Source organism: Oculina patagonica, chromosome 13 (assembly GCF_052425735.1).
Source record: "Oculina patagonica isolate OP01 chromosome 13, crgOcupat, whole genome shotgun sequence".
NCBI classification, from domain to species: domain Eukaryota; kingdom Metazoa; phylum Cnidaria; class Anthozoa; order Scleractinia; family Oculinidae; genus Oculina; species Oculina patagonica.
The window spans coordinates 15,002,579-15,018,450 of record NC_135770.1 but is presented as its reverse complement, the minus strand read 5'-3'; the positions used below and the strand labels follow the sequence as shown (position 1 = coordinate 15,018,450).

General features: G+C 38.6%; 2 protein-coding genes across 3 annotated transcripts in view; one reads left to right on the top strand and one right to left on the bottom strand.

Annotated features, from left to right (window-relative positions):
- Nucleotides 1-3,835, bottom strand: LOC144637261 (coiled-coil domain-containing protein 97-like). Of its 2 annotated transcripts, none has more exons than XM_078496387.1 (2): nucleotides 3,087-3,835; nucleotides 1-348 (listed from the first exon to the last, which is right to left on the bottom strand). In XM_078496387.1, exons 1-2 carry the CDS (start codon nucleotides 3,694-3,696, stop codon nucleotides 125-127), a joined length of 834 nt encoding a protein of 277 aa, XP_078352513.1. In that variant the 5' UTR covers nucleotides 3,697-3,835; the 3' UTR covers nucleotides 1-124. The 2 variants fall into 2 exon arrangements, with proteins under 2 accessions (XP_078352513.1, XP_078352512.1); XM_078496386.1 differs by having other exon boundaries at nucleotides 1-351; nucleotides 3,087-3,830.
- Nucleotides 3,836-7,002: 3,167 nt separating this feature from the next.
- Nucleotides 7,003-15,872, top strand: part of LOC144637242 (uncharacterized) — a 13,190-nt gene continuing 4,320 nt past the window's right edge. The window contains exons 1-5 of the mRNA XM_078496372.1: nucleotides 7,003-7,441; nucleotides 8,066-8,168; nucleotides 8,925-9,103; nucleotides 9,511-9,718; nucleotides 13,665-14,096. Of these exons, the coding sequence (XP_078352498.1) occupies nucleotides 7,050-7,441; nucleotides 8,066-8,168; nucleotides 8,925-9,103; nucleotides 9,511-9,718; nucleotides 13,665-14,096 (1,314 nt within the window). The 5' untranslated portion in view covers nucleotides 7,003-7,049. The remainder of the gene's footprint in view (nucleotides 7,442-8,065; nucleotides 8,169-8,924; nucleotides 9,104-9,510; nucleotides 9,719-13,664; nucleotides 14,097-15,872) is intronic.

Here is a 15,872-nt window from a genome sequence, read left to right as displayed (position 1 = left end):
TGACAACAAGACTCAAGGGTTTTATTTTATTTAAAACAACACCTGTGGCAAGAAAACTCCTTTTTACTTGTGAGGATACAGTGTAGATGTCAATTTTCCTATGAACAGTTTAAAGATTTAAATACTAATAGGCACTAGATACTTCTTCGCTGTCAAAGTAATTTTCCTCTTCATCTCTTTCTCGTATTGTAAGGTCATCATACTCATCATTTGTGTCAACAGCACTGTAGTCAAACTCTTCTTCCTCTCCTCGCATGAATCTGTCTTGCATAACACTTAAAAATTCCTCGTGGAGCAAGTGTTTTTCTTGTTCAGTAGGGCAACCTTTAATGGTGCTTCCAGACTCTACTACTAATAAAAAAAACACAGACAGATGATTACTGAGAATAACTAAGCTAGATACCCAGTTTGGGTAAAAGTCCAACAAAAATATGGTCTGTTTAAATCAGTTTGAAACTAACACAAGTTAGAAGTTGATAGAAATAACAGTAACAGGATATACCGTAATTTGATATTCAGGGGCTTGCAGCAATCACTTCCTAAATTCTACTTGTTAATGTTTCCTGACAATAACAATTACCACATTCTGTCAGGGACTGGGCACACATTATGTAACTATGTTACCCTTGACACCAGATACACAAAATTCTGGAGCGACACACACAATAAATAATTGTTTTGAAATCTGAATGGATGTAAGATACCGGTAGAGTGTAGGTAGATTTTGAGAAGAGCTTGAAAATAGATATGAATTAATGCATCAACATCAAGTTTGACAAGAAATTCACTCAAACGACCCAGTTAATTCCACAGATTTTAAAGAAGAGATCTTATGGAACAATCGTTTCATAAGGATTTGCGGTAAATCATTTTATTTCAAATTGTGGCATAAAAATGGAATCGTAAAGGTTCGTGACCTTCTAACCGAGCAGGGAAACTTTCTATCTTTCGAACATTTTAAGGCCAAGTTCGGTGTCCGTACAACTTTTTTGGACTACGCAGGCGTGATCGCCGCAATCCCAAAAGCCTGGAAAACCGCAATCCTCGATACTCCTTCAGGTAATCAAAGAACGCAAAACGTCGTAACAGCAGATAATGTTTCTGCCAAAAAAGCTCACTCTCTGCTCGTCGGAAAGTCCTTTCGCCCACCCACTGTAGAACACCGCCTACAGAATCAAAATGTTACGGACTTGGAAGCCATCTATGAACTACCTTTCAAAATCACAATAGAAAATAAACTAAGAAGCTTTCAGTACAAATTAATCCATAACATTCTCCCCACAAACCAAAGACTATATAAAATGAAGATAAAAGCCTCACCAGTATGTGAGTTGTGTAATTATGTAAATGAAACACTAGAACACATGTTTTGCGAGTGTCCTAATGTGAAACAGTTTTGGATTATGGCAATCGAATGGTGGAACATAAAACGCTTTGAAAACATAAATCCAAAACCTATTGAAATTCTTTATGGCTATAAACCAGGATCTTCTAGTTTTTATGCGCTAAACCACTTCTTTTTAATAGGCAAATATCACATTTACCTTTCCAAAATCAAGTCTGAAAATCCAATGTTTGAGGTCTTTTTTTGTTTGCTTAAAGTAAAATTCAATCAGAAAGAGAGATTGCTATCAGAAATGGTAATTATAATAAACATAGGAACAAGTGGACCACCCTTTGTAGCAGTGAAAACACATAATCTCTTTTGTTGTTATCCAAAGCCAGCTGCTAGCTATATTTTGTGTGTGTGTAGTTGTATACCTTTCTTTTGCGCTTCTAGTGTACTTTTTTTTTCTTCTTCTTCCGTCGTATTATTACAAGTATTGTAAAAAAAAAAAATCCAGTTTTTTTTTTTTTGTGTATTAGTGTTGTCTTTATTAGTGTTTAAGTATTGTAAGTATTGTGCTAGCTGTTATTGTAAGTGTACTTATTATTGTAAGTAAGGCGTCAATTATCTAAATAAATAAAAAAAAAATTTAAAAAAAATCAAGTTTGTAATTTGCTTCTGTGGCGAGAGAAGTTCTGCAAAATTCCATCAGATATTTCCTTGCATGTTTCCAACTGCTCTTTGTAACTTATCCTGTTAATTTCACAATCAGGCGGATATTTTTCAGAAAGCAGAAATTGTTCGTCATTAATGAACAAACAGAAACTGGAAGCTGGACTCTTGGTATAGTGAAACAGTCATCTGATTTCACAATTGAATAGTTCTCTTCTACAAGCAATCAATACTTTTTCAAATTTTTTTTTTGCCTCAACGGACAATGAACATGACTTAACGATCGGATTAGGTAGCCCAAATGGCACTGATTTTGAATTATATTTTGCCTCCACGGGCAAAGAATTCATGTGAAAGTGCAACGAGTCGTTTAATTTCAAAATTGAATGGTTCACTTCAACAAGCGATGGACATTTTGATTTGCTTATAGCAAGCAATTGCTCACATCTTTCCCCATTTTTCCCGAAACCAGCAAGCTGTAGTCGGCAATTTTCTTAAAATACTATTTTGGCCTGGTATTTAGTACTGCTGGATGCACAGGTAAGAAAACAAAATGTCTGTGGACCTTGATCGATATCTTGGCACCTCTGTTCTTGAATCGGCAAAACTTGATCACACAGTAAAGCAACCAAACACAAATTGATTGACCTCTTTTCTTCATCAACATTCAGCAGTTTGTGACCTTGATGAATAATTTCATAAGCAAATGAAGATATTTAGCTAAAAAATACTTAAAAAATCGAAAGCGTCTGACAGCATGCGTGGATTTCTCGCGTGCAAAGTGATTTCAAGCGTAGATCCCGGATGATATGACAGCCATGTGATGTGCGTGTGATTGTTGTTTCAGTTGTCCCGGATAATACTCTACTGCACAGGCTTCGAGTCTTACATCGAGAAAATTTTGGATTTTTTGCCCTACTAAAAAGAATAGTGTGTTGTCTTGCTAACGCTCCCCAGCAATTAATAAATAAATAGAGCATACAATAATATTTACAAAGAATAAAGTAATTTGCTGTGAGAGAATTAAAAAGCTTAATATACAATTCACCAAAGGTTGCAATTTTACCAAAAACAAAGTATAAATCACCTTGGTTGGTGTCACTCTCCATGTCTGAGTCGTCTTCCTCCTCCTGAACACAGGCCTCTTGATCTCTTTGATAATCAAGTAGCCAGTCGTTCATTTCTTTCTCCTGCCTGTTCATAATCAGTTCTGATAGACATGGATCAGCTCCCATTTCAGCCCTGTCTCTGTCAAGCTTCTCTTCCTCAGTTAAATACTGACCTATATACTCCTCATAAAGTAAAGGAGATCTTTTTCGCATGTTCTCCTCGCTAAAATAATCAGAGTCTTTCATTAATCTCTGTAGACACTCGTAACGTCTGTTTCGGATTCCAGTTTTCGTCTTTTTACTATCGATTATATTCTTTACTTCATTTAGGCGGAAGTCTATCTCATAATCTCCCCGTACATGTTCGAAATTTTGAAGGTCCTCCCTAGCAAGATATCTTCCAAATCGCATAAGAAAAGAGGTCGGTTTTTTCTCGAACATCTCTTGCAAAATATCGACTTTTTTATCTACAGTCAGTTTAGGTTCACTCCTTTGTTGGCTTTTTACAACAGCTTCACTACTTGCGACACGACAAAGCATGGTTCTGACTTGATTTACGTCTCCTGCAAAGCAAGTACTCGTCGCCATGTTTTCTTTTGGTCAAAGTTGGTTCCAGGCTCCCCATCCAAATGGAACACATTTGATGGAATATTTAATGTATTTTTTTGACTGAACACGAAAATGAAATCGAAACGCGGGAAACTTTCCATTGATGAATAAATGATGATGTTGTTTGTCACATGATACTCACGGGATCATCATAGCGTAACCGGTATAAATACAAACAGAAACTGGAATTCGAAAGGATAATTTTTCCGGCTGCTTGCCAGTAAACGAAAGGAATTTTAAATATGGTCTGTAAATAAACAAAGGGGTGTTCACAATTAGCCTTCTGCTGATCGGTGTCCTGTTGTACGACTACAAAACTAAAGTACAATGTAGATACGTATTCCCGGCGTATTGGCGTATTGACATTGTGATAACAATAGTTAAATTATAATAATTTCATTTAATACTCCACATCAAATAAAATGAATATCTCAAAGGCATTAATGTACACATATCATTTACATTTTTTACAACAGCATTCAACCACCTAAAATACTTACAAGGAATTTTGCTACTTCGATAGGTGACACTTGCTACTATGGATTAACCGGCTATATCATTAATATTTAACAATATGGTGGGCACCACCTACAACAAAGTCTCTCCAACGAAAGAACTCATATCCTTGCTCTGTATATCTGTGTTCTAAAATTGTTCAAAATCATCGATTTTTCTTTACATGCACCAAAAAATAACTTTTTTAAATAACAAAACAATCGCTCCGAAAAAGAGCGGCCATATTCATTAATTCATAAAGTAAAAACGTGTTTACAACATTTACACATTTTCGACCATTTTACAACGAACGATATATTTTCAAAATGTATACATAAACTATAACTTCCTATGTAACGTACGCTTTAAAAATTCTTGAAATATCACGGTCAAGTCTGATTCTTGTGTTGTGTTCGCCAGCGAAGTCAAAGTAGTCCGGTAAATCGTTTCACTGTCGCAAATGTTTCCTTTCGTTTCACAAAGCGCGCGATGTAAACAATGCCGCGTTTCCATCGGGAATCTGTCAAGTCCCGATTCTCATCTTCCAGCATAGCGAAAAGCTTGTAGCCACATTCTATCTTTCTCACTCAGGGTTGACATCGTGGATGTACCAGAGAAGTTTGAAGCTCCAGAAATCGTGCGAGTTCGCTTTCTCCCTTTAGGAGGCATCTGCCATGTGGTCGGCTCTACGACGGACATACTGTCGATTGAATCGATCGATTCTTGACTGGACGTTTGAGAATCTGTACACGAACACGACTTTCCTTTCCTCTGGCACTTCATCCTCTTTTTCCGGATCACAATCGGAAAACAGCCCCCAATAATGAAGAGAAAAACAACTAGCAATCTCGCAATAAGAGCCATCGCCTTCCGCTTGACAAAATGCCGCCTCCAACTGAAAGCGCTATTGAATTGTGTCTGCTTTTCAAGCGTAACTATACCGACCTTTGTACCAAAACAACCATTTACCGACGCCATTACGTCATAGCAAACAGATTTTCTCTGTGGGGTACGGTCAGTATTGCGATCGCCGAAACAACATTTTAGAACAAGCAGTAATGCAAATTAAAGAGAAATCTCGGGAAATTAGTGCGGGGGATGTTTTCCAATGGTTTCCACTTCGTTTTAGTTTTAGTTTTGTGTTGATAATAAAAAAATTTTCCAAGAGAAAGTAAATCTTTCCCACCTCCTCCCAGTAATATATTATTTTGCCCAAGCTAAATATAACTTGGACAGTCTTGGCGGGAATTCCATGACAGTCTTGTGACAAGTAAAAAACAGGCTCGTGCAATTTACGGCTGTTAAGTGTAATTTTCACGTAGGACAAACAAGGTTCATTTTGAGAGTCAGGGCAAATGCGATTTGCTTAAAACATTGCAAGCAAATATCAAATCATTCGTTTGTTGGGGACTACATTTTCTGTGGATTTTCGAAGGTGTAAAATTCTTTTCATTCCTCAACAAAATCCACTTTGCATAATTATCCGTCATATCGTATGTCTCATTTGTGTCCCTGCGCAATTTCTAAGAAAGGAAGTGAATTGATTGGAATGCGTAAAAACTCGTGATTTGCACAGTTCCACCACGGGGATATTTTTAACCTGAAGGTACGATCGGTCATGATGATGTTAAGTTCTTTCAAATTGTCTTTTCACAATTCCTGACACTCCAGCAGTTTACCAGCTGGAACTTGTTCAGTTGGATGTTACAGTATTTAGGGACGGACCATTAGAATTAACCGAAGGGCGGGGGGGGGGGGGGGAGGGTAATTTTCACCCAAAAAAATCCTGCAAGGGAAACTTATAGAAAAAAATCCTGCAAGTGGTTGTGCCTGAAAAAATTCGTGCAACAGAATAACCTTACCTTAGTCCTTCAGAATAGAATAGAAAAGAAACTTTATTAACGTGTCAAATAACCACTTAACTTAGCTCGGGAAAACTCATACTAATTTTGGGACACGAAATGAATAGATTCTGAAAGACAATAGCATTTCTGAGGTTCTGTAAATAAAAAAAATTCATTTTCAGTTTTCATTTCTTCAATGAAGCACTTCCTGGGAGACCTGCAATGACACCCGTAATAAATTTTGACTTTTACCCAGTTTCTTTGTATATCCTATGAAAGGGCGCAGAATTCAGAGCTAGTACATAGAAAAGACATGGAGAAAATGACTGAAAATTGCTTCAAAAACCAGCAGTATCCGTCATTTAAAACGGTTAATCCTCAGTTCAGTTTTTGTTGGTGGATGCAACACGATGCAGAAAGTTCGCGTGCGTGGCGGCAAAAATGTCACAGGAAGAAGATAAAGTTACGTCTGGATCCTTTGACTCTGTAAAGCAGCCCCGCAGTGCTCGTCCTCGAAAGGCATACAGTACAATAACATAACATTCCGAGAGTAGCCAGAGGGGGATACAGGGGGGGGGGGGGGGTTGATTGGTGGCTAGCCATCTCCCTAGATCCCCAAAATATGTATTTTAAAAGTAAAACAGGTGTAACAATTGTGTATAATGTTAGCTACACTCAACACTCTCTTTAACAGACACCCGGCTCTAACTGTCCGTCTTTCAGAGGTGCTCGTTTTATAGGGAGTTAAGTTTAATACAGTAAAATAACTGAAAAATAGCCAGGTGTACGTCCGTCTAATAGCGCAGACTGGTAAACGAAATAATTGCTGTCACTCTCGGAATTTCTTGTTTCTATTTATACCAGGTATCGTCGTTACCTGGTTACGCATTCTTGAACCAGTAAAATACACAAAACTAACACGGACGCGCGCGCTGCATCACCATTTATGCGTCATCATGTACATATAATTCTGAATATTTTCCTGTGGTACGAATGTTAACAGTAACAAACATTTTTATCACAAAATGTGCTTCCCCCAAAAATGTCGTCTGTTTTAGGATAATAAGGTGCAAGTTTTCTTCAATGGCAACGGACCGTGAAATTTTAACCTCTGGCGGTGAAGTGGAAAGCACTGAACAAACTCTTAAACAAGCCGTTCCACCTGCATTGAAAGTTGTGGGAAGTGATGGTGATCTCCGAAGCAAGAATCTTTCAGTGAGAATCTTAATGCAGAATCCAGCTCAAGATACACCTCGTAGTTCCAGCGCCGATGGTGGGTCTTACCGTGTCACGCCCCTCACCTTGAGCCTGCACACAGAAACCAAAGCTGCTTTTGAAGATTCTCCTCGTTTGCGTGTCAACGACACAAGTGGTAATGAACAAAGGTAGCTGAATTTGTGAAGGAGTCAAAAAAAAACTCCCAAAATTGTCCCGCTCAACTAGCTCATTGAAAATGCCAACGACTTTTTTTTCTTATTATGTGGTGGCCGGGCAGATAACTCTACAAAGATATCAAATTACTCCAAATTTCTATGTTAGTTTCTTGATCTGTATTCGCTTGCCATTTTTACAGAAAATTGTGCAACCTCGTTCCCAGGGTCTCTCTCTCTCCGCCGCTCAAGAGCGCTCATGGGGGCGGAGAGAGAGAAACCGTGGGAACGAGGCTGTCAATTGTGAGCTTTGTTTTTGTGAAAAAAAAAAAATTTATTTAAACCCATTTTAAACACATACACCTCCTTATCTTTCTCTTTGTTTTTTCAGGGTCGAAATAAAGCCCCAGATGGATACCAAAATTGTATATAATCAACATAAAATCTTCTCTTGGTATAATACATGAACAGAATACCATAACAGGATTAACAGCGTAGATTTTAGCTTGTTTATCAGAAATGTTTTGGTATCAACGAATACAGGTTATCAACTAGCTCGCTAACAAACCAACTATTTGTTCCTTCCTTCCTTCCATCCATCCCTCCATCGTTGTTTGCTTGCTTGCTTCCTTTCTTTAGCAAGGACGAATCCGCCCGTCTCCTGACCAGTCCCAGTATTACTGACCACGTGACCAACGTGACGGATGCGACTGACACGACGTCATCGACCTGTGAGAAAAAGGTACAAAATACCATCATTGGCTTTCAATCCACTCCTTCCCCCACCCACCCTCCCCACCCCCTCCCCCAGGTTGTAGAATATGATGTATATTTACCCGCATAGGTCGCACAAGACAGCACAGTCGAAGTTCCCGCTAAGCGACCACCCCAAACATTAATTGTTTTAAAATCTTGCTGCGGACGGCCGGTTACGGGACGTGGTCGCTTTCCACGGATCTTGGTCCGTTCGCATAAATTTATCTTGGGTAAAGTAAAATAATCAGACAGAAACTGGCAGGAAGCTGGCCAGTTGGCTATGTAACGTCGTAAAGGAACTGAATTCGGACCACCAAATACAGATCCATCTAGTGGCAGGAAGGAAAATTCAAAGCTGAGACCGCAGGGTTACAAGTCCAGCACCCTAATCACTAGGTTAATCACTAGGCTACACTGCCTCCTTGAAATCACTAGGACATGCTGTCCTCATTTCATTTATTTCAAAGATTTTACTTCCGGTCCGATATTTTGGTCAGTTCACATCATTTCAGACCTACATCAGTATGTTTCGAGCTGACTATTCGTAACTTTATCCTAAAAATTTCAGGATAGTATTTTTGATCATGTTTCTTTTCTTGGAGTTGCCTCTCTTGTCTGTGGAGTGTTTACAAGGGCAAAACATAGCCCTGGGTTACCCTACCCATGATAACCCTCTACTCTAAAATAAACAGGGCAATATATTTGTTCTTGTCTTTGCTTATTGAGTGCGTTTTCCATTAAGGACGATAACAGCAAGAATGCCGCAACCATCACCAGTCCCATTAACAAAGACGGTAACCAATCTCAGGTGGTTTTTACGGGGGAAAACTTACTCTTTAAGACAAGGACACCTGGAAAAGAAAGACCTTATCACGCTTTCACGGAGAAACCAAATTCACTCCTCTTTTTCAAAGTACCCAGGTTTGTAAAGCAGCGCTGCTGTTCCTGCTTTTTCATTCTCCCTATATTTCAGAAACCCCCACTAGTCCCAGATCCATTTCGGGGGTCGCGTTTACCCCGCGAAACCGAGTGGAAGGATTACAGAAAATCAGAGGAGAGTTGGAAATAGACTGGGCTGAGCTAAATACCTGAAATACGAATGCAGATTGACTTTAGGTCCTATAGCCTGATTGAGAGAACCTTTTTTCTCTGAGTTGACTATTCGCCTCAATCCGGCAGCGTTTTAATGCTTAGGGTTGTATGAAAAAAATTACCCACCGAGGACAAGATTCCTTATGTTACACAAGATAAAAAATTCCAAATAAGCCCAAGCTGTACAGTGTTACCACGACCTGGTTGCTAACATTTGCTATTTCAACTCAAAAAAGCTATCAACGAACAGAGGGTACAAAGAGTACGGCACTCAACAGTCACCAAACTACAGCGGAAACCAATTCAAAGCACAATAATATGGAAGGAGATGGAATAAAGCCGACAAGCTACGACGAGAACAATGACATAACGAGCAAAGGAACCAAACTTCAAACTGACAAAGAGACAACACAGGAGGGTCTCACAAACCAAGCAGATACTAGGGTATGGAAAGGTCAATCTTACGTTTGACAACAGCAATAGAATTGATTGTATACAGAAGTTTATCTTACGAACTTCAGGTTCAGTCAGTCAGTCCCTTGACTTTCCCTTCCGTGTGCTGTATATATAGGAGTTGAACCCAGGCGAGAATAGAGAGTCCAGGATAACGTTCCAGCCTTGAATACGCAGTTTGAACCTAAGCGCATATTCTTCATCATTTTTTATTGGTTTGTCTCGAGAATGCGCATACAAGGACTCTCTCTTCTCCCGCCTGGATTCAGCTTCTATGTAGGGCGGGGTAGGGAGAGTTCAGGGACTGGACTAACTCCAATCATGAATAAGGTCCAATATTTTATATTCGCATTCTCGGTATTGGACTGGAACTACCTTGCAATGGTGGCTAATAATGCAGGGAGATGTAATTAAAGAGAGCTTGGGATTTGAATTTGAAAATATTCTCCGCGTAAGCCTCTACTGCAAGCTAACTTTCCAATTGTTTTCTCCTTTTAGTAACAGTAATTGATAAGTTCTCTTATTTATATTTCTCTTATTTTATTTATCTTCAATATTCTAATATATATTTTTCTCTTTTTTCATTTTGCTCACTGTAATGTTCTGTGCATGTTGTTGTGTGTTTTACCGACCTTAATTTGTATTTTCATAATTGTAACACTGGCTGCCTGCCCTTTTTAACTCTTCAGTTATTTCAGGTAGCCAGACCCTTAATTATTTATTTATACTATATATATATATATAACAGTGATTTTCTACTCAGTATCGTTTCATATGGGCTTTAATACAGGTCTGTTTCGTAGACCAACAAAGAGTTGATCCACTCATCAGTTAAATTCCATATACACTGTCGCATCGCTAGGGTTTATATACATCAATGGTGTGATCGTTACAAAATTCAAACTTAAAAAACAATAGTAATATACATTTGTAAGCTTATGATTGGTCCTTGAGGACGCGATTGAATTTAAGAAGAAATTTTCGCTTGTGCCTGCAAGTTGATACAAGCTCATTACGTTTGTTAAGAGTTGCCATGTCCGGTTTATATAAAATGTAGAATTTCTCGGTATTACATAGATTACATCGTTTGGAAAGATTAGAGTAAGATTTGGCCTTGGCTAGAATTTTCCACGTGATTTTAAAGTCTTTCTTTTGATCTTTCAGTTGCCATAGATGTTTGCTTAGTTCAGTGTCATTCTTTTTGTTTTCATGTTTAAATGACATTTGGTGATTTCGCCATCTCGTTTTGAACTCCGTGGCGGTGAGGCCTACGTACGTCTCAGTGCTTTCAGCTGTGGTGATTGTGGCTTGGTATACTACCTCCTTGACCAAGCATTCTCCTTCCAAAGGGCACTTTTCTGGCTGGCGGCAGTTACATGTTTTGGGTTGTGTTGTTTCAATATGGTTCAACCCACCATATAGTAAAAATGTACAAACTAACATAGGTAGAGAATTCCTAAATTTGATTGAGAACTGCTTCCCACCCAACCACAAATTAAGAAAACTTTTCAACAAAAATAATGTTAAGCTGAGTTACAGTTGTTCACCAAATGTAAAACAAATCATCGATGGACACAACAAAACCGTTTTAAGACAGAACACGCCTCCTGAGGAAACAACACAACCCAAAACATGTAACTGCCGCCAGCCAGAAAAGTGCCCTTTGGAAGGAGAATGCTTGGTCAAGGAGGTAGTATACCAAGCCACAATCACCACAGCTGAAAGCACTGAGACGTACGTAGGCCTCACCGCCACGGAGTTCAAAACGAGATGGCGAAATCACCAAATGTCATTTAAACATGAAAACAAAAAGAATGACACTGAACTAAGCAAACATCTATGGCAACTGAAAGATCAAAAGAAAGACTTTAAAATCACGTGGAAAATTCTAGCCAAGGCCAAATCTTACTCTAATCTTTCCAAACGATGTAATCTATGTAATACCGAGAAATTCTACATTTTATATAAACCGGACATGGCAACTCTTAACAAACGTAATGAGCTTGTATCAACTTGCAGGCACAAGCGAAAATTTCTTCTTAAATTCAATCGCGTCCTCAAGGACCAATCATAAGCTTACAAATGTATATTACTATTGTTTTTTAAGTTTGAATTTTGTAACGATCACACCATTGATGTATATAAACCCTAGCGATGCGACAGTGTATATGGAATTTAACTGATGAGTGGATCAACTCTTTGTTGGTCTACGAAACAGACCTGTATTAAAGCCCATATGAAACGATACTGAGTAGAAAATCACTGTTATTACCGCTCCTTCATTGTTGAGCACTATTCTGGATTTATCAGTGTGAAACCCACCTGAAGTCATATATATATATATATATATATATATATATATATAACCAACAAATGGAGTGAAATTCTCATCTGCTACAAAGTGCTCAATAGCTGAACTAGAGCGGTGAATAACAGTAAAATCTCAAGAGTTAGTTTATATGGTCATTTATTCGCTACTCTGAGTTTCATGCCTCGTGCGAGGCAATCATCAGGCGACTGCCAGAAAAAACGGTTACATTCAAAGATATTTGAAAATTCAGAACAATACAATACATTGCGTGTCATATGTCACGTCACGCGAGGACTTTATCACTAGTTAAAAAACGTTTTTCAGTAAGAATTTCCTAGAGTGTCTGCAACACGATACAAGCTCGTTTCTGCTGTTCAGAGTTGACATTTCCGGTTTACATAAAATGAAAAATTTCTCCCACAAACACAAATTACATCTCTTGGTTACATTCGAATAAGACCTAGCCTGTTTAACTTTGCGCCACTTGATGTCATACTTTACTTTCTGATCTTTCAGGCTCCAGATATACTTACTTAGTTCAGTGGCGTGTTTATACCGCTCATTTCGAAAAGAACATACATGATTACGGTATCTTAATTTAAACGTAGTGTCACATAGCCCGATGTATGTTTCCTTCGTGGTTGGTGTGGTGACTTCGGCCTGGTAAATAATGCTTTCAATGTTACAATTTCCATCCATAGGACACGTGCTAGATTTCCGGCAATTGCAATTTTTCGTTTGGTCATTAGTACTGGTGGATTTGTTAATTTCAGCACAAAGCTGAAATTAACAAATCCACCAGTACTAATGACCAAACGAAAAATTGCAATTGCCGGAAATCTAGCACGTGTCCTATGGATGGAAATTGTAACATTGAAAGCATTATTTACCAGGCCGAAGTCACCACACCAACCACGAAGGAAACATACATCGGGCTATGTGACACTACGTTTAAATTAAGATACCGTAATCATGTATGTTCTTTTCGAAATGAGCGGTATAAACACGCCACTGAACTAAGTAAGTATATCTGGAGCCTGAAAGATCAGAAAGTAAAGTATGACATCAAGTGGCGCAAAGTTAAACAGGCTAGGTCTTATTCGAATGTAACCAAGAGATGTAATTTGTGTTTGTGGGAGAAATTTTTCATTTTATGTAAACCGGAAATGTCAACTCTGAACAGCAGAAACGAGCTTGTATCGTGTTGCAGACACTCTAGGAAATTCTTACTGAAAAACGTTTTTTAACTAGTGATAAAGTCCTCGCGTGACGTGACATATGACACGCAATGTATTGTATTGTTCTGAATTTTCAAATATCTTTGAATGTAACCGTTTTTTCTGGCAGTCGCCTGATGATTGCCTCGCACGAGGCATGAAACTCAGAGTAGCGAATAAATGACCATATAAACTAACTCTTGAGATTTTACTGTTATTCACCGCTCTAGTTCAGCTATTGAGCACTTTGTAGCAGATGAGAATTTCACTCCATTTGTTGGTTATATATATATATATATATATATATATATATATATATTCCTTTTGTAAATATTTAGAGTAAAAAAAAGTTTGTTGTTGTTGTTGTTTTTGTTGCTAACTGGAGCCGTACATATATTTTTTCTTTCAGGAGCGCGCTGATACAATAGAGCCTCTTGAAGCGTTTTCAATCAGACAGTCTGAAACCCACAGGCGACGTAGTTCTTCCACAGCGACTTTACCAAAGTTCACCAGCCCGTTCCCTCCAGGAGAGCTTGTTACTTCCGGCTCCAGGCGAGTGTCAAACTTCCCTACTCCTGGCACCTCAGGACAATCTGAGACCTCACCCTCTATGGGAAGTTCTGACATCCCTGCAGCAACAGCGAGACGAGACTCGCGAAGAAGGTCCTCAATAACAGCTTCAGCGTTGGGTTCCAGTAATGCAACGCGATCGAGACGAGATTCAGTGCAGAGTGATGGTAAAAAAGGTTCAATTGGATTTGGTACCTTGGCTTCTTCTCTTGTTAAGTGGAAAATTAATACTTTAAGAGCAGCCAAAAAAGCTAAGGAGACCATTGCTAAGGTAAAGTAATCATCGTTGGACTATCGGTTCAGCTGGTCCAGGGACTATGACTTTGATAAAAATTTCCAAAGCCTAGCTATGCTAACTTTAAATCAACAAATTACCAGCCTATACCGTAGCCTATACCCTGGGCTTATTTTTTTTGTTTCCAGGTTGATGGGCCTATAACCGGGGGGGCTTATAACCGGAATTTATAAGATTGGTTCTCCATTCACTGATAGCCACAGTAGGGCGCACGTTGATCCTTTAAATCAAAGGCTCTTCGAGCAACCTCATGGTAATTCGATGAATGAAGTGCCGACCTCCGCATTTTTTCCAAATAAGTGTCCAGTAAGGTAAAGCAATCTCACTTTGCTTTATTTTTCCACGTGAGTTGCGTCATTGATGGCTCGTGCTCGCAGGGGTCGTAGCGCTATTCACTTTTGATCCTTTTAAGCATTAAGTAAATTTGTTTTGTGAATATGTTTACTTTTCTGTCAGCACGTATAGCGTTATTTTTGAGCAGCGGAAAAAAATTGAGAGAAAAGATACGCCCGAACACTTCGTGTATCTGCTCGACTCAAAAAGATGAATCAAAGTCTCTTCGAGATACCGACTTTTTTGCATGAAGTATGAGTCGAAGGTTTATCCTGTGCATCGTTCTTCGAACTTATCATTACAGTTGCTTTGTAGTTTAGTTTAACAATTTCCTATTTTCGCGGAGGAAATGCAGCCATATAATTTTGTCAAAAATGGCTCGTCCTCGCCGGGTATTTATACACATATTCCTCAACATTACACAAATAAACAGTGCAAATTTCACCGAGATCTGACAATTCTATACTTAAACATTGCAAGGACCTTTCGAGGCAGTCGATTACGGCAGCGAAATTAGCAAATGAAACAACAAAATATGCGTTCGAAGCTTTGTTTTTGCGACGAAAAAGCACGAAAAAAATACAGATATTTCCGACTACTGTCGGAGAAAACATTGCGCATATTATTGCGGCGTAAACAAATCGATACACTCAAGCTGCGTTTTGTCTAGGCTCTGCGAGGGTCGGATATCAAGACAGCTTCTTCGTGGGCTTAAGAAGGATTAAACAAAAGCCATATATACAGTGAATGCTTTCGAATTATATTTGAAGATGAAATACGAAAAAATTTTGCTGCCTTTGACTGAAATTCCACTCGAACTGCGTCGATACGATCGCATGTTGTAAAGCCGATTCATGCAACATTGCTGTCAACGAGAGGTCACGCCCCTAACGACCTAGGCTGATGACGAAATATAATGGCGCTTGTAGCGACCAAATTTGGCCTAATTTTTAACCGCTCCTAAGCTAAAAGAAGCCCCCATCTCTTGCATTTGTTTTAACTTAAAAAATATCTTTGAAAAGAGTGAGTTTTTTTGGTATGGTTTATTTTTGACGTTTGTAACTTTTTAAACGATGTAAGTGCTAGTGATTATTTATTCGTGTTTTAGTTACGCAATCCATTGTTTGTGCGACGCTTTTTATAAATCGCCTTTCAGACACACGTGCGTTGAGATAAAAAGCTGACATGTCACTTTTTAAATTGTTATATAACGTTTGTAAATGTGACAAGTCACGTTTTTTTTCCACGAGATCGCAAGTGATCACCAACAGCTGAAAGTAATCCCTTGAGAAATTAAAACAGTCCCTTGAGAAATTAAAAAAATCCTTTGAGAGTTTACAAGAATGTGAAATTTTCCCTAACATAACTGTTATTCTCCTACTTTCGCTTGTAAACAAGCAAAAAAGTCGAAAAAACGGA

Excerpts from the sequence above, each read along its gene's own strand:
- LOC144637261 (XM_078496386.1), bottom strand. The coding sequence starts at position 3,696 with ATGGCGACGAGTACTTGCTTTGCAGGAGACGTAAATCAAGTCAGAACC. Across the intron at positions 352-3,086 it reads GGAGAGTGACACCAACCAAG|TAGTAGAGTCTGGAAGCACC; the intron begins GTGATTTATACT and ends TTTTTTTATTAG.